This window comes from Euphorbia lathyris, chromosome 5 (assembly GCF_963576675.1).
Source record: "Euphorbia lathyris chromosome 5, ddEupLath1.1, whole genome shotgun sequence".
NCBI classification, from domain to species: Eukaryota; Viridiplantae; Streptophyta; class Magnoliopsida; order Malpighiales; family Euphorbiaceae; genus Euphorbia; species Euphorbia lathyris.
The window spans coordinates 81570196-81596837 of record NC_088914.1 but is presented as its reverse complement, the minus strand read 5'-3'; the positions used below and the strand labels follow the sequence as shown (position 1 = coordinate 81596837).

General features: G+C 35.0%; 3 protein-coding genes across 3 annotated transcripts; all 3 read left to right on the top strand.

The window, feature by feature from the left end:
- The first annotated feature begins 1460 nt into the window (after positions 1 to 1460).
- Positions 1461 to 3476, top strand: LOC136229114 (UPF0496 protein At2g18630). Its single transcript, XM_066017691.1, has one exon. It carries the CDS (start codon positions 2109 to 2111, stop codon positions 3282 to 3284), a length of 1176 nt encoding a protein of 391 aa, XP_065873763.1. The 5' UTR covers positions 1461 to 2108; the 3' UTR covers positions 3285 to 3476.
- A 12617-nt stretch (positions 3477 to 16093) lies between these two features.
- On the top strand, positions 16094 to 20658 carry LOC136230919 (pentatricopeptide repeat-containing protein At2g01390). The gene is made up of 2 exons (XM_066020128.1): positions 16094 to 17057; positions 19028 to 20658. The coding sequence occupies exons 1-2, from the start codon at positions 16283 to 16285 to the stop codon at positions 20056 to 20058; spliced, it is 1806 nt and encodes a 601-aa protein (XP_065876200.1). The 5' UTR covers positions 16094 to 16282; the 3' UTR covers positions 20059 to 20658.
- LOC136229898 (uncharacterized) lies at positions 20298 to 23387 on the top strand. The gene is made up of 2 exons (XM_066018764.1): positions 20298 to 20393; positions 22289 to 23387. The coding sequence occupies exons 1-2, from the start codon at positions 20305 to 20307 to the stop codon at positions 23385 to 23387; spliced, it is 1188 nt and encodes a 395-aa protein (XP_065874836.1). The 5' UTR covers positions 20298 to 20304.
- Positions 23388 to 26642: the final 3255 nt, after the last annotated feature.

Sequence of the window (26642 nt, the reverse complement as noted above, 5' to 3'; positions counted from 1 at the left end):
TTTTCAAAACTTCAAAGAAGTGAATTGTCGTTATTGTCTCGTATTGGTTGAAGTACTTATTTCGCAACCTATGCGGCATCTCTAATTCATACATTCTTTCCATGAATTCCCCAATGTTTACCCCAAACCTTGAACCACTTATCAAGCCAAACTCCCAATCTCCAAACCGCATATCAACTCCCCTCACCCTGAACCACATCTCCCTGTGTTTACTTTCTTTATGTTTAATCTCCCGTGATAGGACATGATGCACTATTCCAGAAGAGAAACTAGCAACCTTCATATCCAAATATTGACCAAAACATGTTTTTCTATACATTTCTAACTGCTTTTCACTCAAATACTTCTTTATCATGACCCCAGAATCCACATTAAACCTCACTGTTACTTGAGCATCCGAATTAACCGCCTTGGGATATTTGAAAATGGAACTATGTTTTCTCTTTTTAGATTCACTGGGATCATGCTGTAACAATTTTAAACATGCACACATTAAATTCTCTAACAAAACTGACATATTCTATGTATAAGGCTTACAATCATGTCGCATTCGTCTGTGAATGCGCTCAAATGCGACAATGTTTCATGGTGTATATTGTCGTATTTGAGCGCATTTAGGTAATAAATGCGACAGTTTAATGGAATGGCTCGTCGCATATGTCGCATTTAGGTAACAAATGCGACACTATGTTCGCCTATTTTACCTTGTCGCATTTGAACGCATTTAGGTAACAAATGCGACCATATCTACATACAGTTAACATACGAGCGCATTCGAGCGCATTTAATCCATTAATGGCGGTAACAGGGAAGAAGATGATGCATGCTTACCTTATGCTTCGTCCGTCCTTCCTCTTCGCTTGCCGCCGCCGCCGTCGCCGTCGCCTTCCGTTTTCTCGCCATCACTTTCGCGCGCAGAAGAAAGAAACGGGAGGTGTCGAGGTAGGAGATGAAAATAAAAATGAAAATGTAGAGAAGAACAACCCGGATTATATATAGTGATGAGTTCAAAACGTAAAATGCAGTTGAAACGAACTGAAAATGAAGAAGATGAACAAAAAATGAAGTTGAATGGGAAAGGTCAGGTGAGGAAGTGGAAGTGGAAGGAGCGGGAGGTAGGAGATGAACCTTCAAACTAAAATAAGGGTAGTTTTGTCCAAAATGGGTTTATTTGTCTAATTTGGTAAAATGAAAGGAAGGTGGGTTAGATATGTAAAGTGGGGTTCTTCATTGGATTAGATTAGTAATTATCCCAATATTTGATTATTATGTGAGTCAAGATTATGCTTTAGACAAAGTGGATGTGTTGATTAATTAGCAGAAGACAAGGGGTGTTGATTAGTAGAAGACAAGGGGTAAAATAGACATTAGCCACTTGAAGGAAAGCAGGCAGGAGCTTGCTTGGATACTTCCTTCCTTCCTTTGCCTTTCTAGTAGTTTATAAAAATCAACAGCATCAGTCTTTTTGTCTCCGTCGTCGGGCAATAAATCAACTACACGCGTAGTTGAATCCTCGAATTCAATCGCATCTTTTACTTGACGACTACATTCTTCGGATTTCCCCTTTTCCTTTTTCCTTTTTCCTTTTAAAAACCATTTGACTGTAGTTTCTCTCATCTTCCTCCATAAGTTATTATAATCTGTCTTTTTCTTCACCCATTTCGTTTTGCCTCTCACAGAGCTCTTGGCTGCTTGAGATCTCTGCTTTTCTGCTTCACCGGTGGAGTTTAAGTTGGTTTTCAGCAGAATTTCAGGGTTTTGAGTTGAAAACCGCATTCTCATTCAAGGTTTGAACTGTAACCACAACTTTTTGCTTTTGAATCTATGAAGTTTATGCTCTGATTGTTGTTTTTGAGCGAGGATTGTCACTGGATGTTGGGTGTTATGCAAAAATAGTTGGTTTTCCCCCAATTGAAAAAGCTACTCTTGCCTCATTTTTGCTCAATTTTGTCATTTCGTTTCAAATTGATTTTTAGGGTGCTGCTTAAATTGGGTGTTTCATTTGAAGTGAAAAGGACCTCAGATTTGTGAATTCAGCTCATTATAGTAATATTATAGATGCAAAATCTCTTTTGGGTATTCTGTTGTTCCGATAAATTCAATTGGATATGATGGGAGGGCAATGTAGCAAATCTAAGGGTGTTGAAACCCCATCACCACCACCAGCTCAGCCACACCCACCACCACCACGGGTCCAAATGACTTCCAGTTCCCAGTATACAGTAGACCTGAGTGCATACGAGGATGCTTGTAAGCTTGATCCAGACCTTCAATCCTTTGATATCACTCTCCATGAAAGGACTAACCGTGTCATTAGCAGCCTTACAACCGGTGTTGAAGTTAGATCACTGTCTTTTGACTCGCTCAAAGAGGTAACTAATTGCCTCCTTGAGATGAATCAAGATGTGGTCAATGTGATACTAGAATGCAAGGAAGATATATGGAAAAACAAAGAATTGTTTTCTTTAGTTCAGGAGTATTTTGAGAATAGTGCTAAGACTTTAGATTTTTGTGGTGCTCTTGAAAGTAGCCTCAAACGAGCCCGAAATAGCCAATTGATCATTCAGCTTGCCCTTGGGAAGTTTGACGAAGAAGCAGGGTTGCAAAATGGGTTAGCAGAGAAGAACTTTACAAAGACATTGGAAGGATTACGGAGGTTCAAGGCTGCTGGTAGTCCTTTCAGTGAGGAGTTCTTTTTACTCTTCCAGTCGGTTTATAAGTCGCAAGTATCCATGTTATCGAAATTGCAACTTCGAAAGAAGAAGCTCGATAAGAAATTGAAATCCTTGAAGACATGGAGGAGAATTACGAATGTGTTATTTGTTTCTGCTTTCGTCGCTGTTTTGATCTTTTCGGTTGTGGCAGCTGCCATTGCTGCACCACCTGTTATAACAGCTTTAGCAGGTGCATTGGCTGTTCCAATTGGGTCGGTCGGAAAATGGTGTAATTCGCTTTGGAATGATTATATGAAAGCATTAAAGGGGCAAAAGGAATTAGCAAGCTCAATGCAGGTTGGAACTTTCATTGCAATTAAGGACATGGATAATATCCGTGTACTTGTCAACAAATTGGAAGTCGAAATCGAGTCAATCTTGCAGAACGCGAACATTGCTTTAGTAGAAGAAGATGCATTGAAGCTTGTGATAGATGAGATCAAGAAGAAGATGGCGGTGTTTATGCAGACAATTGAGGATTTAGGACAGCATGCTAACAAGTGTAGCCGGGACATAACACAGGCAAGAACTGTGATTTTGCAGAGGATAATCCGATATCCGGAACGTTGAAGTTGTTATTTAATACTAGCGTCTTGTACTATTGAACTTGGTTAAGCTAATGTGAAAGTTTAGCCATTTATAGATAATTTAAAGAAGGTTCCAACATTTTATGTTACTGACTTGAGTTGAACATTTATAAAGAGAAGACACTCTTTATCACTTGTATCAGAATTGCTTTCTGTGTGATTTTTCTTTAATATCTGAGTTTGAGTGTCACAGAGAAGAAATCTCTGAAAGTCAGGCTGAATGCATATCGGTAGCTTGTGACGGATCTAGGAGGATGCTCTTTGGTGATCTATGGGTGTTCAATTGATGCGTGTTTTGGGCGTTTTTGCAGAAAACTCTGTACACAGTTTTCATAGAGTTTTCCCGTGTTTTTCAAGAACGAGTACGAGTAAGTGCTCAAACCCGCTGCCCCTTTGGATCCGTAACTTATTTTCAGGTATGATTATGGTTGTTATCTTAGATTTAAAATGCTTTAAAGGAACATGCTTTTCCTATATTGTTATGATCTGATTTTGTATGCCAAGTGATGGTATACATTTCAATTTATCCAAATTCAATCTTATTCTGTCACGTGAACTTAAGAGTTAATAATGTCACCTTAAGCAGTTTGAAGACTAACAAGATACTTTATAGGTTTAGGAGACCAATCAACTTTTTAAGCTAAGTTCAAGGGGCTCCTAATGTATTATGCAAAGTAAATGTTATATCGTGATGTCTGTGATAAGTAACGGTGCGCTTTATGCGAGGTTCGATCCATGATGTTTAATCTGTAAAATACGAGATTGATTAAGAGAGGTGTATGAGATCGACGTCGATACTTGGACGATCAAGTCGGAATCTCTAGAGAGAGTGATTAATGTATCCAATACATGATCTATGGAATGTTTTTATATAGGAGGTCTTGATGATTATTGTTACCAAATTCTATGCATTCACTTGCCATTTGTGTGGAAGTAGGGTCGCAGTGTGGTGTACTTCTTGAAGATCTTGAGGATATTTTTTCGATAATAGTCGTGACGTTGTTCTAAATAGACTAATTTTTTTTTTACCGATGGTCATATTCGGGACAGTTTCAAAAAGAGTAAAGTTATTGTTGTTTCTTTTTATTATAATAAAGTCATTCTAATCATTTCACACATAAAAAAACTCATTAGAATAGTAACATAACAATCAATAACCACGTTGAAAATAACTTAGTCTTATGTATAACATGAGAGCAAAAGAAAAGTCATTTTTGATTTTGTAGCCATTTGCCTGAACTTTAATCCAGTAGCCATCTACCTCATCTATAATCCAAATTTTCATGCTCGTATTAAGCATATTGAGCTCGATTATCACTTTTTTTTAGAACATTGGTTTTCTAGTAATTTGATTCATTCCAACTGAGGATCAAATTGCTGATATTCTAACCAAGTCGTTACCTATTGCTCGTTCATAGTTTCTAGGGCTTGCTTAAATTCTTTTCCTTGTCCTCGGGTTTCAAAAGGGTTGTTAGAGCTAAAGATAATATTTTAGCTTATTCTTATTTCTTGTATTATTTATCATATATTTTTCTTATTTATAATTATCACATATTTTTTTAAGGATAACACTTACTATCCCTGTTAGACTTGTAATTTATCTTTAGCTAGGATTCTCTCACCCCTCTTGTATATATTTCAGCGATCGAGCCTTACAAGGTTAAGGATTTTATTCGATTAATCTTTTATTCAATAATTATCATTCACTCAATTAAAAATATCTACATATATTAAGACCCGGATCTCATAAATTGTTTTTGGTAACATAGGAGGGGAATGACCCTAAAGGCAAAGAAGAGAAAGAAAAAACACATTAGCTACTAATCATCCGAGCAAGACAAAAGCCACACCTATCAGCGAGAAGAAAATCCTAGATGTTTGCAGGAGGAGCAACATACTCGTCAAGTCCTAAGGACAATAGTCCTATATAGTTTGTCATCCAGTTGGTTGCATGGTTCCCTTCCTTAAACACATGCACCAGCGTCACCTCCCAATCCCGCTTAAGAAACTCAGCACACGTAGAGGTAAGTTAAAATGCTGATGTCGGGTACTTGAACTAGTATGCACTAAAGCAATCACCATTTGTAAATCTATCTCCAAAATAACTCTATGATAACCTCTTTCCTAAATAAACTATAAGCCAAAAAATAGATCCTAAAGCTCAGCTGCAATACAATTCCCTAAATTAACATCAAAGCCGTATAACCAACGGCCGCAGGAGTCCTGAATGAGCCCCCTAACTGAGGCACATCCCACATTTCCTTTAATAGAACCATTTGAATTCATCTTAACCCAATCCACCTTATGAAGCTTCCAACCGATCATAACTTCTTGAGAAACCCACGACTTAACAGTCGCCTAAAAGCATAAAAGCCTGAGTAATTTCTGATACTTGCATGCGAAGGAAGGAAACTTTCTCGAGAGCCATACAATTCTTAGTGTAAACATGATTTTGAAATTTCACATTTCACCATCCAAATTCAAGTTAAATTCAAATTATCTTGAGTTTTGTCAACATTCATTTAATTGCCATTTTTTTTCTTTTGTTCACATGTAATTTTTGACTTTAAATTACTCCGTTTACATCTCAAAAATTTTCTATAAATACCATGCATTGGCATAGGTTTGTGCATCCAAGCAATTGACATTCAATTGAGTTTTGTCAAACATTTATTTAATTTCCATTTTTTTCTTTTGTTCACATGTAATTTTTGACTTTAAATTCCTCCATTCACATCTCAAAATTTTCCTATAAATACCATGCATTGGTACATGTTTGTGCATCCAAACAATTGACACTCAATTGCTAATTTAAGTGATATTCTCCAAGAGAGAATTGTGAGGTTAAGAGTTTTGAGTGTTATTTTCTCCATTTTTTTTTGTACCACTTACGTTTCTCTAGTGAAATAATTTTCGGTATCCTTCGCCCTTGGAGTAGGCACGTTGCCGAACCACGTAAATCCTTGTATCATTTATTTTATTGTTCTCTTTTATTTTGTTGTCAATTTATTTATCCAAATTAAATATTTGGTTCCACTGCGGGGTTTTCCCTCTAAAAAAATAAAATTATATTACTATTTCTAAAGCCACCAGGAAATAGCGGAGAAAAAAAAGGACAAAGAGATTAGAAACCATCCAAGACTGGAGGTCAAGAGTATAGAAACTATACAGGCTCACCAGAGGCATGAAATTAGCCTAAACATCTTTAGTACAAGGACAGTCTTTGACTACATGTAAAGGATCTTCACGGCCTGAACAATGTTTACACCGATCATTATCACCCAAATTACGAGTAACCCGATGGTGATAGAGTGGGAGCCCCAAATACTTATCTACCTTTTATGTTTCATCAATACCAAGTTCCGCAGAAATAGCCTGATTGACCCTACTTAGACCAGGGCATGGGCCGGTGAGCCCGCCCGCCCGGTCCAGGCCCAGACCCATTTAGCCGGGTTTGGACACACGAAAATACTGTCAGACCCGACCCGGCCCAAGCTCGTATAAGCCCGCTAAAAATTGGACGGGCTTGGACTTTACAAATTTTACATTGGGCTGGCCCGGCCCGGCCCGATATAACATATATATAAATAAATTATAAATTATCATATAAATTATAAATTATCATATAATTTTATAAACATAAATATATTTAAGGTTTGGTGAAGTTTTTCTTTTAACCTAATCTCCTCCATGCAAATCATGTCCTCTTTTTACTTATTTCTGCATTCATTTTATTTTAGGGTAAATAATTATAAGGTCTTTGTGTTTTTACTTAATATACTACTTAGTCCTTCTGTTTTTAGAAATAATTATATAGTCCCTCTGTTTTTGTTTTTGTCAACTCATTAATCCTTATACTTGGGTCAATGGTCAAACTACACTAAATAAATTTTAAAATACCAAAATTACCCTTTACTTTATGTTTTAATAATAAAACATCTATTTTTTCTATTTTATATTTTTTTTCCTATATAATCACAATCTCTCCAATATAAACTCCAATATAAAGTAATTGATTTATAAATTTTTATATAATTATAGATTTTTAATTTAATAACGTAAAATTTATTGACTAAAAAAATGAATGAAAAATATTTCAAAAATTATTAAAATAGGAGTAAGACTATCATTAAAAAGTTTTTACAATTTTAATAAATTTTACGAATGAAGAAAAAAATATATGATTTTAAAAAAAATTATAATAATATTTAATATTGGTTTAAAGATATTATATTAAAAAATAATTACAATTTAAGAAAATTAATAATATAATTTTTCAAGTATATTGATTTCGGTCTATATGTAGTTCTAAAACTTCATTAAAATTAATTAGATTAAATTTGAAATTAAAAGATATAAAGTTGTATCTATATAACTAGGGGTAATTTTGGACTTTCATTTGCAAAAACAAATGGAAGGACTAAAGAATTTATTAAGATAAAACTTAAGGACCTTATAATAACATGATGGACTTACTAACGTGTTAAGTAAAAATTTAAGGACCTTTTAATTATTTACCCTTTATTTTATATGCATGGACTTTAAAAAGTATATGTATTGAATATTTTTTGATAGTTAATAATGTTGTTCTGTTTTTTTTTGAAGCCGTTGTTCTGTATTTTTTGATATTATATAAAGTGTGATAATTGTACAAATTTATAAAATAGTATGTATTTCGTTTTTTTTTCATGTACAGTATTTAAAATTTAATTGTATTCTTTTAAATATATATATATGGGCTTGGACGGGCGGGTTTAAGATTCATATATTAGGCCCGAGCCCGGCCCGACTAAATTTCCTGCAGGCTGGGCTGGGCTTGGGCTCATCATGCTTTATTAAAAGCTCGACAAGCCCGGCCCGAACCCGGCCCAGCCCGGCCCATGTCCAGGTCTAACCCTACTCAAAACATTCTTTGAAAAAACACCTTAGATTTAGGCAGACTCGCTCGTTGGCCGGAACAATCACACAAAACTGACCAAGGATATTCTTGATAACCGTTACTTTCCCCATCGAGGCTTCAGACGTCAAAATAATGTCATAAGCAAAGAAGAGGCGAGACAACCTGCGCCCATTCTGAGTCAACGAGATCGGAGTCCAATTGGTATCGCCAACATCATCAGTAATCATGTGGCTTAATCTCTCAATACACAACATAAAAAAGATAGGGGGAAAGAGGATCCCCTTTATGAAGACCACGAGAAGAGGTGAGTTTTTTCCCATTCCAAAGAACTGCAATAGATGGAAATAGACATGCAATGCATAATCACACAGATCCAATTATACAGCAAACCCCAAAAGGCACACACAACGTCTAACAAAGAAAATACCAGCTTATGCGATCCTACGCTACGCCGTTTCCAAGTCCAGCTTCAGAATCATAGACCCTCCCCTCCCTAATTTCTTAGGCATAGAATAGACAACCTCCTGCATTTGAGATGATGTTATCAGAAAACTAGTATGAGTGGGGCTAATCAGATGATACAAATGCTCATTTCACCGATTCACAGGACACTTAGGGTCTGCTTGGATGAAAGTTTCACAAGGTTCATTAAAGGGAGGTTAATTAAAGGGAGGGGAAAGGGGGAAGGAAGGTTAGAGAACTTCCAGATCCCACCAATTTGGTGGGACTGAAATTGAAGGTTTTTGAACCTCCATTTAACCCTCATTTAACTTTCATTTAAACTTAAACTCCTTCCCAAGTAAGGTTAAGCAAGGTTAGAAAAATAACCTCCATTTAAACTCCCACCCAAGCAAGGTTAGAAAAATAACCTCCCTTTAATTAACCTCCACTAACCCCAATCCAAGCATACCCTTAGTAACCACTTTATAAATCACATTATACATTGCTAAATTTAGAAAGAAAATGGCTTGAAATCCAGCCCACATCGGAAGATGTGAGACTAAGGAAGACTAAGAAAATGGCTTACAAATGAACAAATGCTTGAGACCTCTGCATTTCTGCTTCATCGGTGAAGTTTAAGGGTGCTATTCTCATTCAGGGTTTTAGGTTGAAAAAGGCATTCTCGTTCAAGGTTTGAACTCTAACCACAACCTTTTTTGCTTTTGAACCTTTGGAGTTTATGATCTGATTGTTGTTTTTGAGAGAGATTGTTACTGGGTTTTAGGTGTTATGAAAAAAAAAACTACTCTTTGCTCAATTTTGTCATGATTTTCAGGGTTATACTTAAATTGGATGTTTCATTTGAAGTGAATTCATCTAACTTTATTAATGTTACAGATGCAATATCTCGTTTGGCGTATTCTGTTCTTGGGGAAAATTCAATGAATGAGTTCAAATGAGGATGCTTGTAACCTTGACCTAGACTTGCAATCCTTGTATATCGATCTCCATGAAAGGACTAACCGTGTCATTAGAACCCTTACAACCGATGTTGAAGTTAGATCGTTGTCTTTCGACTCGTTCAAAGAGGTAACTAATTGACCACATTGACCACATCTTGATTCATCGGAAGGAGACAATTAGTTACCTCTTTGAATGAGTCGAAAGACAATGATCTACTTCAACACCGGTTGTAAGGGTGCTAATGACACGGTTAGTCCTTTCATGGAGATTGATATCAAAGGATTGCAAGTCTAGGTCAAGGTTACAAGCATCCTCATATGAACTCAGGTCTATTGTATACTGGGAATTGGAAGTAATTTGGACCAGTGGTGGCAGGGTTTCAGCACCCTTAGATTTGCTACATTGCCCCATATCCCATTGAATTTTTCCGAAGAATAGAATACGCCAAAAGAGATTTTGCATATGTAACATTAATAAAATTAGCTGAATTCATTTTAAATGAAACATACAATTTAAGGATAACCCTAAAAATCATGACAAAGTTGAGCAACGTGTAGCTTTTTTTTTTGCAAAACATCTAAAACCCAGTAACAATCCTCTCTTAAAAACAACAATCAGAGCATAAACTCCAAAGGTTCAAAAGCAAAAAAAGGTTGTGGTTACAGTTCAAACCTTGAATGAGAATGCACTTTTCAACCTAAAACCCTGAATGAGAATAACACCCTTAAACTTCACGGATGATGCAGAAATGCAGAGTTCTCAAGCACTTGTTTATTTATAAGACATTTTCTTAGTCTCCCATCTTCCAATGTGCGTTGATATATATCAGTAACTTGTGACGGATCTAGGATTCATTGATTGGGGATGCTATTTGGTGATCTATGGGTGCTCAATTTATGTGTTTTGGGCGTTTTTCTACACACTTTTCCATTGTTTTTGAATAATGAGTAAGTGCTCAAACCCGCTCACCCTTTGGATGATTGTGATTGTTATATTAGATTTAAAATGCTTTAAAGGAACATGTTTTTCTTATATTGTTATGATTTGATTTTATATGCCCAGTGATGTTGCTGCTTGCATATCTCTGGTCTAAATTATTCTTGTTGGAATTCAAAACTAGATCAAATCTGGTTATTAAATTGATCTAGGATTTCTGAAATTGGTCTTAAAAATTGATTGGTTCTTAAATTTATACAGTGTTTCATTACCACTGTAACTTTACTTATTAGAAATCTGATTTTTTAATGTGATCTATTAGTCTCTTGAATTTATTTATTATGATTTATTAGCATTTTGAACTTAGTTTAAAGTTATATACATTCTAATCTGTCTAAATCTTCTCTTGTTCTAGCACGTAAACTTAGGGGATTAATTGTGGCATTTTAATTAAGTTGAGCGGGGTAATGAGATATTCTGTAAGTTTAGAAAAGCAATTAGTTTTTTTTAGCAAAGTTTAGAGGATTCTCGATATGTTAAGCCATAATAAAAATGATAGGATGAATTTCAACCTCATCCTCTTGCTCTACCATGTGAATTAAGGGATTGATTATGTTATTTTAATTAAGTTTAAGGGCTAATAATATATTTTATAAGTTTAGGAAACCTATCAGATCTTTTGAGCAAAATTTAGAGGGATCTCGATACGATAAGCTATAATAAAAGTGATTGGATATTTCAACCTCATTCTCTTACTCTGCCATGTGAATTTAATAGATTAGTTATGTCATTTTCATTTAGTTCAAGGGCTAGTGAGATATTCTGTAATTTAGGAAACCAATCAGTTTTTTTTTTTTTTATCAAAGTTTGGAAGTATCTCGAGATGTTAAGCTATAATAAAAATGATTGGATATTTCAACTTTATCCTATTGCTCTATCATGTGAATTTAACAGATTAATTATATCATTTTAATTAAGTTCAGGTGCTAATGAGATATTCTGTAAATTTAGGAAATCAATAAGTTTTTTTGAGCAAAATTGAGGAGGCTCTTGATATGTTAAGCCATAATAAAAATGTTTGGATAAATTTCAACCTCATCCTTTTACTCTACCACGAAGAATGTAAATGATTAATTATGTCATTGTAATTAAGTTGAAGGGCTAACAAAATGCCCTATAAGTTTAGAAAACCAATCACTTGTTTTTTTTTTTTTGAGCAAAGTGGAGTGGACTTTGGATATGTTAAGCCATAGTAAAATGATTGCATAGATTTCAACATCATTCTTTTGCTCTACCACGTGAAATTAGTGGATTCATGATTGCATTTCAATTAAGTTCAAGGGTGAACAAGATACTCTTTGGATACGTTTGGTAATACGTAATGAGCTTTGTAATGGAATGCTCATTACATTAAAAGTTTATTACTATGTTTGGATGCCCTTTATAGTTTTATTAGAATGTAATGGGAATTTCATGATTTCAATTTTCTTCAATAAGTTTTGTAATGAGGATTACCAAAGAAATCAATAAGAATTCCCATTACATTCCAATATGTATTCCTAATTCCTTCAATCTAACATTTTCATTTCCTCCATTTTTTACATCACATTATTATTAATTTTTTATTATTACTATTGTTATATATATTTGTAAAGAGTAAATAGAAATTTATGATTATACATAGCAAAACAAACATGATAATTAGGGGTGTGCATTGGTTCGGTTTAAACTGCATACCGAACCGAGTGAATTCGGTTTTTTTAACAATTCGGTTCGACATCGATTTTAATTTTAAGTTTATTTCGGTATTCGGTTTGTTTCGGTTCGGCAGAAAATGTAAAAACACTGAACCGCACCGAATTACACATATTTTACATATATATATATACATATATATATATATATGTGTGTGTATATATATATATACATATATTTGATTATACAAGTTTGATTTTTTTTATTATTGTTGAGATAATAACCCAATATAGATATATTTTGGAAATATTTCAATTTTTGTTGTTGTTGAGGCAAATTTAATGAGAAAATATACTGATTTTTATTTGTTATTTGTTATTTTTAACTTAATTCGGTTTGTTTGGTTTAAACCGAACCGCATATTTCGATTCGGTTTTAATTCGGTTTTACCTATTACTTGATTCGGTGTCGGTATGAATTATTTTGATCGTTTTGGTATTCGGTTTTTTCGGTTCGGATTTGCACCGATGCACACCCCTAATGATAATGTAATGGTAATTACATTACATTAATTGTAAAATTTTACTAACCAAACATGGTAATGTAATGGTTATTCCATTCCATTACATTACAACCTTGATTACATTATAATCTTGATTACATTACATTGCATTACAACGTACCAAACGCACCCTTTAAATTTGAGAAACCAATCAATTTTTTTTTTTAGCAAAGTGGACTGTTGATATGTTATGCCATAATAAAAATGATTGGATGGATTTCAACCTCATTTTTTACTTTATCACGTGAATTTAAGGAATTAATTATTTCATTTTAATTAAATTCAGAAGCTAATAAGATATTCTATAAATCGAGGAAAGCAATCAATTTTTTTTAGCAAAGTTTAGAGGGATCTTGATATGTTAAGCCATAACGAAAATGATTGGATGGATTTCAACCTCGTGAACTTCAGGGATGAATTATTATAATTATATTTAAAGACAGGGTGTCCAAAGCCTCTTTTAAAGACATTTTGGACAAATCTAACGGTTTGTGTGCTAGCTGGAAAGCTAATTCTCTTTTCCTTGTAGGTCGCCTTACTTTAATCCAGTCTATCAACTGCGCTGCTCCAAATCACATCATGCAAGCCTGTAAGCTTCCTGAGCCGGTCCTCAACGACCTTGATAAAATTAATCGGCGTTTTATGTGGGGAGAGTCTGGGGATGGGAGGAAGATTCACCTGGTCCCTTGGAAGGAAGCCTGCCAGCCTAAGAGCAGGGAGGGTCTTGGTATAAGGCAAGCTAAGGACAATAATAAAGTCCTGTTAATGAAGCTTCTTTGGAGAATGTGGCAATCCCCCTCCTCCCTTTGGGTTCGTCTTCTGTGCGGCAAGTATAGGAAAGATAGAATCTTTGGTGGCCCGAAGGAGAGGGTTGTCAGCTGTTCCTTCCTCTGGAAAGGGCTTAGTGCTGTTTTTGCTGAGTTCTGTACGGGGATTGGCTTGGAGGTGGGTAATGGGAGATCCATTAGTTTCTGGTATGACACCTGGATTGGTGACAAACCGTTGATTGAGGTGTGCATCGCCCCTCCGCCGAATGATCTCCTCTCCTGGAGAATTGATGATGTGGTGGACTCGGAGGGAGACTGGATCTGGTCTAAGTTCGACTCCTTTCTTAGCCTGGAGACCCTCCTTAATATTAGAGGTGTGAAGATTAGTAATCAGGAGGAGGATAAGGACAGACACTGCTGGGCCTTGACTAATAATGGTTCTTATTCTTGCAAATCGGCCTATGAAGCTTTTACCCCTAATAGGGCTGATCCTCCCTTGGAAATTTGGAAGTCCATTTGGGCCCTGAAATTCCCCTACCGCATTAGGAGTTTCCTATGGCTGGGAGTCAAAGACAGGCTCCTCACGAATGCAGATAGACACAGAAGGCACTTGGCTGTATCTGGTGCCTGTAGCAGATGCAGCGGCCATGTGGAAACCTTGTGCCATGCTTTGAGGGATTGCCCGAATAGTAGAAAGGTTTGGGAAGGGGTCCTTCCTCACCACATCCTTCCTTCCTTTATGGGGTTCTCTGATATTGACTGGTTCTTTGAAGGCGTTAATGGGAATTTGTTGGCCAGTATGGAGCACGGGGCTATTCTCTTCGCTATTATTTGTCACCAAATGTGGAAATGGAGGAATGAAGAGTTATTTGTTGAGAAGACTGTCTTTATTCCTGACCTCCGGTTTTACTTCTCGAAAAAACTCTCTGTTATTACAAAGAGTTTTGAAGGAGAGCCCCTGGTTCACCCCTCCCCGGTTAAAGAGGTCCAGTTAGTTGGTTGGAGGAAGCCCAGGGAAGGGGTTGTCAAGTTGAATACGGATGGCTCCTGCCTTAGTAATGGCAGAATTGCTGCTGGTGGAGTTCTTCGGGATGCTGGTGGCGCCTGGCTGGCTGGGTTTACCCATAACTTAGGTACGGGCTCCTCCTTTACTGCGGAGCTCTGGGGGATCTTGTCTGGCATTAAACTCGCTATTCGCATGGGTGTTAAAAGACTTTCGGTGGAGTCTGACAATTTGGAGGCTATCAACAGGATTTCGGATAGACAGGCTGTTTGTCTTAAGAGTCAGAATCTCATTAAAGCCATCTTGAGGCTTCGTCCTGCCTTCGATTCTCTTACCTTCTCCCATATTTATAGGGAGCAAAACCGCGTGGCGGATCGCTTGGCAGCTGCTGGGCATGGGGGATGTTAGGTGTTTCTACCCTTTCCGTTCCTCCTTCTTTTCTGTTACCTTCTCTTCTTGAGGATAGGATTGAGGTCAGTCTTCCTAGACTGATCCCGGGTTAGGTTTTTGTTTGTTTGTTTTTTTTCTTCCCTTCTTACCAAAAAAAAAAAATATTTAATATTCATTATAAATAAGTTTGTTTTTTTTATAAGATGCAAAATTTCCCCTAACCTCTTGAGTCCTAATGTTCGAAATTGTACAATACTCCTAACGTTGTCAATTAAGTTCAAGTTTATCCATACATAACAAAAAAAAAAAGAAAGAAACTAAACTGATTGTTATATTGTTTTTGAACTTGCTATTTAGTTATCACATCAGACCTTTATCAATTATGTCTAAAATATTTATTTTGTTACTAATACAGTTATAAATAACATATCAAAATGATAATATTTAAATCAGCATACAAGCTAATCACACACACACAAAAAAAAAAAAAAATACTTACCATGTTATAGAAATATGTATAAACAACTAGTCAAAATACACATAACTGCTTTTTTTTATCGACAAACGTGTTTGGAAGATCCGATATGATAGTTGAATAACAGTTAAATCAGTCAGTTCAAATTTTATAGTGTAGGGGTAAAATTGAACTTTCTTAACAACTTTAAAAGTAAAATTACACAATTTTAAACATTATGTGTAAATTTGCACTTTTCCAAAAATAATAGGGATAAAGTTGAATCTTATTTTTATTTTTTTACTAAAAAAAATGCATAAAACATGCTACATAAACAATCTCTGGAATGGAAATTCTCTTATGTTGGGTTTAAAAATTTCCAAACCCGTTTTTTATAGGTTGGATCTGGAGATATATATTTAGTATTTAGCACGGCTCGATCTAAACCTGAAAAAGTCTGAACTTAAAATGATTGGATTTAGAATTATCTCAATATTTAAAGTCTAATCCGGCCCGACCCGAACTATAAAAGTTCTATATAATTTAATTATATTCAGTATTTTACTTTATATTTATAATATTAGTTTTAATTATTCTATTATCATTTTCGCCCGTTTCTCTTTCTCTGAAATAAATATATTAGGTGGATGGATATGGTTGGACATGGTTTGAGAATTAATTTTTTCAGTTCAGTCTAGCCCGTCTAAGCCCGATGTAAATGCCCGATGTAAATATAATATGAGGTGTACTGAACTTGAACATAACAGTTATATGTAAATAGCGACTCGTAGTTTACAAATTCCATTTTCGCGCAATTCCTGTAACTTTCGATCCGTCAGATGAAGAGTTCAGATCTTTAAATCCTCATACATGTTGCGGGCTAATGGTGTCAATAGATTTCTTACCCAATTTTTGATTTCTTCATCCATATATAACAACGATTACCCCCTTCGCTATCTGAAAAATTTCACGAAATGTATCCATTCCCTTCATCAATCCAAGCCCCCAAATTCCGTCAAGCAATTCACCGGAAATTCAAGAAAACCAGCCAAATCAAGGACGAAGAAACACGCAGAAGACCCAAAAGTTTACATGAGGAACACCATTTCAAACATCTACAGAATCTTGAAATATTCCACTTGGGATACTGCTAAAGAGCAATTAACCGAACTTCGTATAAAATGGGACTCGTACACAGTCAATCAGGTGCTAAAATCCCATCCACCGATGGAAAAGGCGTGGCTGTTTTTCAATTGGGCTTCGAGTGTAAAAGGGTTTAAGCACGATCAATTTACCTACACAACAATGCTCGACATTTTTGGAGAAGCTGGAAGGATCGAGTCTATGAAATTCGTGTTTAAGCAAATGCAGGAGAAGGGGGTAAAGATCGATTCCGTTACTTATACTTCATTTATGCACTGGGTTTCAAGCTCTGGCGATGTTGATGAGGCTGTGAAGATTTGGGGGGAAATGAAGGAGAACGGGTGTTATCCGACGGTTGTTTCTTATACAGCTTTTATGAAGATTTTGTTTGATAATAAGAGAGTTAAAGAGGCAAGTGATGCTTACAAGGAGATGCTTGAATCTGGAATTTCTCCGAATTGCCGTACTTACACTGTTCTGATGGAGTATCTTGTTGCTGCTGGTGAGTTGCTTTTTTGTCCTCTAAGTGTTTGTTTAATTGCCTGTGTGAACTTGTTTTTTCGTTGATTAGTGTATGCACTTAAAGATGCCACTTTTTATATACAGACCATTTCCTAATGCTCGATACTGTATGCTTATTCATGTTTAAAGTATGATGCTCTTAGGAGTGTAATCGAGCTTTGACGTACTTATGCTAGGCTGGTTAGAAAATTAACTAGCTCAAGCTTAAGATTCTGTTCGTAAGCCTTTACGAGATCGCGAGTAAAACATTAATTCTGTTCATGATCTTCACTAGTGAACAACTCGTTAATGATCATTCATTATATTGGTTTGAAATTTATTTAACACAAAAATACAAACCTACAAAATTAAAGTTTACACAAAACTACATTGTTTTACATTTTCCATTTTATAGAAATACTATCATTAGAAAAATAATCGAACCAAGCTCACTCACGCTCTTGTTCACGAGCTTGTTCATGAACCTGTAACCGATTCTTCTCGCGAGCTTTCGAATTGAGTTTCGCTGCGCTCAAACTTGGCTCGTTTATAAATCGAATAAAAAACGATCAAACTTTTATGGAGCAGCTCGGCTCATTTACAGCCTTAGCTGATCTAGTGGAATAGAATGTATATGTGAATGATTATGGTTGTTTCTTTGGCCTTGTGTCCGCATTATGCTGACTTGTAACTATCTTAACTGGAGCAAATTAAAAGAATTACTAATTTAGTTGGCTAATACTTCAACGATGTAAACTATTTGTTAAGCTGTTGTTACTAGTAACAGAATCTATACCAACCAAGGCATAGTTATCAAAGGCGCTAGGCTCTAGGTATATTGCATGAGAAGCCAAAAGGCAGGCTCTGTTCAAGAGGTGCACGCCTGAGTGTGCCTTTATGAGCCTAATGCCTCGCCGGAAGCAAAATTTAGAAGCTACGCAATGTTTTTTGGGGTTCCAAGTTGAAAATAGGATGTTTTGGTCTGAGTCTTTTCCTATCTATATAACTATGACTGAACTGAAGTTAAATTAGACTAAAAAGGAAAAGAAGATTTGGACGACAGAAATATCAGAGGGGGTAGAATATCATTGCAAACCGGGAATGTCTTAGGATGAAACCTAGTAGTGAAAGTTTTGCTTCTCAAATTTAGGTCCTCATTGCCTAGTATTTAATATAAAACAAGAGTTTCTACTTCTGGAAGAAGAATATCGTTGTAACAAAAATAAGAAGGAAAAGGAGATTTAGACAACAGAAATATCGGAAAGAACTAAAAACAAGCTGCTCCATTTTGAAGAGTTGTGAAATATCGCAAATGGAGATTTAAGTCTTGATGAAAAATAGTTGTTAGACTAGTAGTTAATTAACTTTGGGAATGGTTGAACTTTAGTTTTTAGATTTAGAATATTTATTATAAATAATGATTATGGAAAAGTTAGTAGTTAATTTGGAATTTATTTCATGCATTTTATGATTAAGATTATGGATAATTAGATATGATTTAGTAATTGACTATATGTTGCAATTTAGAAATGTTTATCGTTGTTCATGATTTTATTTATTATTTTTCTTCAGTGCGCCGTGTGTCGCTCAGGCCCATGCGTGAGCCTTGCGCCTAGGCTCCAAGACCTCCTTCCGCCTTTGTGCGCCTTTAATTACTATGAACTTGGGGGTAGATTACCATTGGAATATGGGAATGTCCTAAGCTGAAACCTAGTAATGCAAGTTTTGCTCCTTAAATGTAGGTCCTCATTGCCTGGTATATAATATAAAAACAAGAGTTTCTACTTCTGGAAGAAGACTATCTTTGCAGCTTAAAATTCTTTTATGTGCTGATAGTTCTTGACATTCCGGTGTTTTGTTTTGCTGCAATTGTTGAAACTTTCATTGTAGCCTATCATGAAAGAGGCTGTCTGATTTGAATTGTTGCATTTACCTTTTGAGAGGCTAATTGTGAATTCCTTGATGGTTTAGGCAAATGCCAAGAAGCCCTAGAGATTTTCAGCAAAATGCAAGAGGCAGGAGTGCAACCTGATAAACCTTTATGCAATATTTTGATCGCAAGATGTTGCGAAACTGGTGAAACAGACACGATGCTCCAAATTCTTCAATACATGAGAACTAATTACCTTACTCTTCGTTACCCTATATTCTTACAAGCACTCAAAACGCTACGAATTGCTGGTGTGAATGATACCCTCCTCTTTCAAGCTAATCCTCACTGTGCTACCGATGCTATCGAAACAACCGATCACAGTATATCCGGTGAGTTTTTCGACAGAGGACTTCTACTTATTCTCTTGAAAAAGCAAAATCTTGTGTGGGTTGATCGTTTCCTGGCCGAGTTAATGAACAAAAACATGTTTATGGACTCTTGGATTGTTTCAACCATCATCGTGGAAAACTGCAACCGATGCAGAACAGATAGTGCTTTGTTGGGTTTTGAATACAGTATGAGAATGGGCATAGATCTTGAAAGAACAGCATATGTTAGCTTCATAGGGATATTGATCAGATCAAATAATTTTGTAAAAATTGTGGAGATCGTGAAGGAAATGATTACGGCTGGTTATTCTCTCGGATTATATTTAGGTGCTCTATTGATTTATAGACTTGGATGTGCTAGAAGGCCAACATGTGCGTCGAAGATTTTCAATTTTCTACATGATGAAGAGAAGTGTTCTGCTACTTATACTGCAATGATTAGTGTATACTTCTCTGCTGGAAGTCCCGAAAAAGCTGTTAAAATTTATAGAACAATGAAAAATAAAGGGATTAATCCTTGTTTAGGTACTTATGATGTTCTAATATCCGGTTTTGAAAGACGTGGCAGGCTTTCTGAAACAGATGTATATAGAAAAGAAAAGAAGAGCCTGATAGCTCACGGCTATTGCTCTGATAGTGTCTCGGAGGAGGAAAAGATGTGCGACCTTCTATTTTCTGGGGGGTCAGTGCAACGAGCCGGTTCTGAGGGGGGATGTCGGAGTGGAAGGTCTGAGCAATAAACGGAAGGATGAATTGAATCTCACATCGAGTGATTGAATTATATTTAAAAAGTGTGTTTCCAATACATGTTGACGTGTTTTAAAGCAATGAGACTTGATAAATTGGATTTGGGCTAAAACGATAATATTTCGTGGGTGTTGCTTTTGATTCATTTGCTCCCCTTTTTTGGAAGCTGTGGAAGAAAACTTTTGGGGTTTTTCTACTTTGACAGCCAATGCTTCTTCATAAGTTAAGAGAAAAAGATTATGCACAGGGCAATGATAAGCATTAGCAGCCATAGAAGGGATAGCAGTTCTGTTGATGCTCATTTTGGCAAACCATGTAGACGATTCCGGTAAATTACATTCACGGCCCTTGAACTATAGTGCTTCATATACTTCAATTCTTGACATAAAAAATAAAAATCCTTAAACTTTATATTCTTTAAAATTTAAGTTGAAATCAACAAAATTAAGTTAGAAATTTAACGAAATGACGAGGGTAAAAAGAGGTATTTGACCATAATTTTGGTGACATGATAAAAAAATTCATCATTTCGTTAATGTTTTTTTAACTTTAATATTATATAATGTAAAATTTAACATTTTTTTCCATGTCAATGAAATTTAGAGGCTGTAATGTTTGTGTTAGGATGTATGTTACTTATAAATAGGGAGAATTACAAAACTAGCACATTTTAAGGTGTTAGTTTTCTTTTCTAACTCATTTTGAAAAACTAACCAAAACTAACACATTTTATTAACTAAATTCTAACCTTGCCCTCCTCTCTAACCTTTTATAACGTTGTCTTTCCCCCCATTTTCCTCTTTTTCTCGCGCGCTCTCTCTCTCTCTCTCTAAAGAACAAATCAATTTACAGACAACGATCTACAATCAATCCAACCCACAGTTTGTGCTTCAAGATTTTATACACAATCATGTAAGTTTTTCATTTATTTACAATATTTAAAGCTTCGTCCTATTCATGGTTAAGATGTAGCATTTTGTTTCTCTAAAACCCAATGTATATTGTTGCTGTTGCTTTTTCATGTTATTCCTGTTCGTGCGAATCCCTAAAAACAGTGACATTGTTGTAGGAAGATGCATTTGGTTTGTGACTTCACTCTGTGATTTTTCCCGAAATGGTCGATATACGTCGATATCTTATGAATATCGACAGACATATCGGCGTCGATAGCTGATGAATATCGACGTATATCGACCTCGGTTAAATGTGATTTTCCATTCTAAATCATAATATTCAAACACAAAACACAAAAAACATAGATAAGAATAATATTTTTATATTATAATAAAAAAAATACATAAAACATCAAAAAATGAACAAAAACACAATAAAACATAAGAGACAAACACAAAACACATAAACAAAAGAGAAACAGACACAAAACACATAATAACAAAAGTACATAAACATTAAAAACAAAAAATACATAAACTAAACATTCAGGTACTCAGGACCCAACAGGGCGTCAGCGTAGTCCATCTTGGACTTCTCCTACTGCCTTTTGAGGCGCCTAATTGTCCTCATGAGCCGCCTGTTTTCTTCCTTAACTGACTCTAGATGGTCAGTCATGGCATCTGCAGTGAAAGACATGGTGTGCTCCATGCCCCTCATGAAGCGGATAATTTCGTCCGTGTCCCCTTCACGAAACGAATCGCTGAACGAAGCTATTAGTGCTTCGAACTCAGACAGAGGAGGTGGTGGTGGTGGCGCTTCCATTTTTGGATAAACTAGAGTGTTTAAGACTTTACTAGAATGAATAAAGGGACAATAACTATGAACAGACAAAGCGTCTATTTATAGGAGAAAGAACCATAATGTTCATGGGGAATCTCAACAGACTAGCCTCATATTTAATTAATGCTTAGAGTGATATTCGAAAAAGAGTGAAAGTCAAAGTGATCATTACCTGCATTTAATGCTCATTAACAGATCATTCTAGAAAAACGTCTTTTGATCTTCCGTCGATATCTGTCGATATATGATCAATATCGACAGCTATCACGAGAATGCATCGTAGATATATGTCAGATATCGACGGAGGAGTTAGTCGATATATGCCGATAGGTGTCGATATGTGCCGATAGGTGTCGATATTTATGTTGTATCGACATATATCGACGTATCTTATAGTTTGAAATGTGTATACCATGATATGTTTCAGTAGGTTTCTTCGTTAAGTTACAAATAATATATAATTTACTTCTTTTTTTTATGATAATGCAGAAATATGTCCACCCCGAATACTTGTCTGTGTATGCTTTCGTGGGATGGAGTATGGAAAAAAGAGGGGCCCATGGACACAATGATATATGTTGGTGGTCAATCGAATGTGCTCCATTTTTCAACGTATCAAACTTTGAGAGATAGAATTCACGCTTCGTTGAACGTTGATGCAACCTGTTTTGACATACAAATGGCAATGCACACAACATACGGTCCAAATAAACTTTTTGGAAGATTAGCAGACATAGTGGATGACAGTGATATTGCTGGATTCGTTGAGTTTTGTCGATGGAATAAACCCGATGTGATGCCATTATATGTTTCTATGACTCCTCGAACAAGTATTGCGGAAGTACGGCGACCAATTGTTGCTGAAGTACGGCGACCAAGTGTTGCGGAAGTAAGACGACCAATTGTTGCTGAAGTAAGACGACCAATTGTTGCTGAATTATGGCCACAAAATGTTGCTAAAGTAGAGGCAACCAGAATAAGTTCTTGTGTTCCCAACATAGCAATTGAGACTCGTGCTCCGGCAAAACATGTCATGAATCCATATACCCAATCTCCTCTTGGGCTAGACGATATTATATTGGATCACAATTGTGGGTATGAGAATGTAGTGAACGGGGATGATCAAGGATATGGTAATGGCTGTGATAACGATGATCATGGATATGATAACGATTACAATGGATATGACAATGATGATCACGTATATGATAACGATGATCGCCAAAGATCCGTTTCAGAACCATCGATTGATAATGTTCAACCAAGTTTGAATGAGATTGATGATGAAGCAAGAATGAGAAGGAGAACGGATCCATTTCGGTATGTTCCACAAGTACCAGAGGAGGGAGACATTCTGATGAAAACTACAGAATCTTCGGGGGATGGTGGTTTGAAGGCGCACGATATGTTCAAAAGCAAACGAGAACTGCAAGATGCACTTGGGAGATATTCAATTGATAATATGTTCGAATGGAAGGTGCACAGATCAACTAAGTCTTTGTTTGAGGTCCGATGCAAAAATGTTGACACATGCAAGTGGCAGGCTAGAGGTGGAGTCATACTAGGTTCAGATATGTTCATGCTCTGAAGAATTGACAGTATGGACAGTCACACTTGTGATAGGGGTGGACAACTATTGCCGCATCATAGGCAAGCGGGGAAACGAATCACAGGTATCATACTTAGTGAGAAGTTAGACATGGAGAATCGGGTGTACCGTCCAAGTCACATCATTTGGGAGATTGAAAAATTATTTTCAATCAACCTATCCTATATGCAAGCTTGGAGAGCAAGATGTTGGGCGGTAGATAGCACGAGTGGTTCACCTGAAGAATCGTACATGTTGTTACCTGACTATTGTGAGACATTGAAATTTGTTAATCCAGGTACGGTGACACATATTGAAACTGACGATGAAGATCATTTTAAATTCTTCTTCATGGCTATGGGTGCTTCAATCCGGGGTTTTAACGCACATACTCGCCCCGTTATATGTGTAGATGGAACACACTTAAAAGTTAAATATGGCGGAGTACTTTATGTTGCAGTTGGAAATGATGGTAATAATCAAATTTATCCACTTGCATTCGGAATTGGGCCGAATGAATGTAATGAATCATGAGCTTATTTCTTCACCAGGTTGAAAGAATGTATTGGTGATGTTGAAGACCTAGTCATAATATCAGACAGGAATAAGAGCATTGATTATGCAGTCAATATGGTGTATCCAAATGCGGTACATGGAAGTTGTGCTCAGCATTTAAAACAGAATGTGAAGGTTAAATTTGGGGGCGGAAAAAAGTTAGACATAGCGTATTGGCAAGTTGCAAAAGCCTGGCGGACCTCTGATTTTCAGGAAAGATTCGCCAGACTTCGTAGTATATGCCCGGGGGCAGCGGACTACTTAGAGGAAGCTCGAAAAGAGAAATGGACACGTGCGTACTTTTGCGCACATCGGTATAACAATAATTCTGGAATTTTATATTTTCAAGATATTTAGATTTTGTTCGGTTTAGAGAAAGAAAGTGGCTATTTAGAGAGAAAAAGTTATAAAAATGGTTATTTTAGAAAATTGAAAATGTATTCGTTCTAAACTTCTTTAATTTTTAGATTTTTCTATCCCGGGTTGGATTGATAAGAATGCTAGTTAAAGGTAAAAGTTCATGAATCTTTGAGCTAGTAGGCATACATTGTATGGGACTCCAATTCATACCTGTTTGAAGAATCTCTATGGTGTAGATTATTGTTTGTTGATTGTCTTTTGTTGTGGCTACATTAATCTATTTTTTTAAGGGACAGATAAACACCTTCTTCAATTAATATTTTTATGTATTGAATATGGTTTCTTGCTTGCTTTAAGGGAACTAACACAACAAAAAAAACATGTAAGATAATGATTCTAATAATAATAATACTATTAAATCCACCAAAACATGAAAACTGACATCTTTCCGAAAAAGGATTCCTATTTGAAGAATGCATAACCGTAAGCTCATACTAACTCGTCAATTTAAGATTAAGATTAGAATATAATGATATGGATGCATAATGCTAGAATTGGAAAAAGACTAATTACATAGATCTAAAACCTTGATTTAGTTTGAGATATAAGCTGAAAACAGCCCATGAGACTAGCTGCCTCCCATGTGAAGTTTTGAAATTATAAATATTGATACCTCTATCCATTATCCAATGAATTTCAATTCAATTCCTTTCACCTTCCTTCAAAATCTAAAAGGAACAAACATGTTGAGGTTCCTGGCTTTTTGGATTTTTTTATATGTTAGATTTTAAATCTTTCAAATTTATCCACTAAGTTTAAATATTATTTGGGATAAATAATTATAAAGTCCCTGTGTTTTTACTTAATACACTAGTCAGTCCCTTTGTTTTTAGAAATAATTATATACTCTCTCAGTTTTTGTTTTCATCAACTCCTTAATCCTTATGTTTGAATTAATGGTCAAACTATACCAAATAAATTTCAAAATACCAAAATTACCCTTTACTCTATGTTTTAATAATAAAACATCTATTTTTTCTACTTTATGTTTTTTCTCCTTTTTTCCCACATAATTTCTACAACATTGAGTAATTAATTTATTAAATTTTATATAATCGTAAAGCTTTAATTTAGTAACCTAAATTTTATTGACTAAAAAAATGAATTAAAAATATTTCAAAAATTATCAAAATTAGAGCAAAACTATATAAATTGTAAAAAGTAATTTTTATTTATCTCTAATAAATTATATAAATGAAGAAAAAAATATATGATTTTTTTAAAAAAATATTAATATTTCATAATAGTTTAAAGACATTATATTAAAAAATAAAAATTTAAGAGAATAAAAATACATTTTTAATGATTAGTATGTACAATTATATAAATTTCAGTGTATATAAATTTCATAAATTTTATTAAAACTATTTAGATTAAATTTGAAACTAAAAGATAAGTTTATTTTATGTAAATAAGTAGGGGCAATTTGGACTTTCATCTACAAAAACAAATGGAAGGACTAAAGAGTTGATTAAAATAAAACTTAAGGACTTTATAATAATATGATGGACCTACTAATATGTTAAGCAAAAACATAAAGACCTTATAATTATTTACCCTATTATTTATTAGATTTCAACAAATCACATCAAAATAATTGATTTGTATTAAATTTATAAAAAAATTAGACTCAAATACCTCTATTTCACCTTATTAATAATATTTTTTTAAAGAAAACTTCTTTTCAACTGTTTCGTGCCATGTTCTCTGTGGAAGAATTAATAACCGTCTCTCTCCTATGCTCTTTCTATTCTTTTTTTTTCATTTTTTGTTCAAATTTTATAATCTGTTAAGCTTCAGAACTTTTCTCTTTCAACAATCTACTTTGAGTAGGAAGAATAAAGTTTGTCTTACTTCTTTGCATTGGATAAGTGCCAAATTTTACTAACAACTCTCCTTTGCATTGGATAAGTGCCAACTTTTATTTTGTTGAACGAGGATTTCAACTTTTTTTTCTTCTTCTTGTAAATATAATAATAATTAAAAATAATAATTAATAATTTTAATGATAAAATAATAAATAAAAAGTGAATAGGATGAATATTATTGAAGATTATTTTTAGAGAATGGATTAAAAGCCTCTTTGAAATGCTCTCAATAAGAAAGATGATAAAAATGCTCTTAGTAATCTAAGGAGTCACTAAGAGATTATTGCAGTTGGTTTTTAACCCTCTCTACTTAAATTTTAACTTAAGACTTCAAGTAGAGGCAGTTGGAATGCCCTTAACTCTTACATTTTAAAATTGTTTTATTAATTTCTTAACTTGTTTAATGTAATAT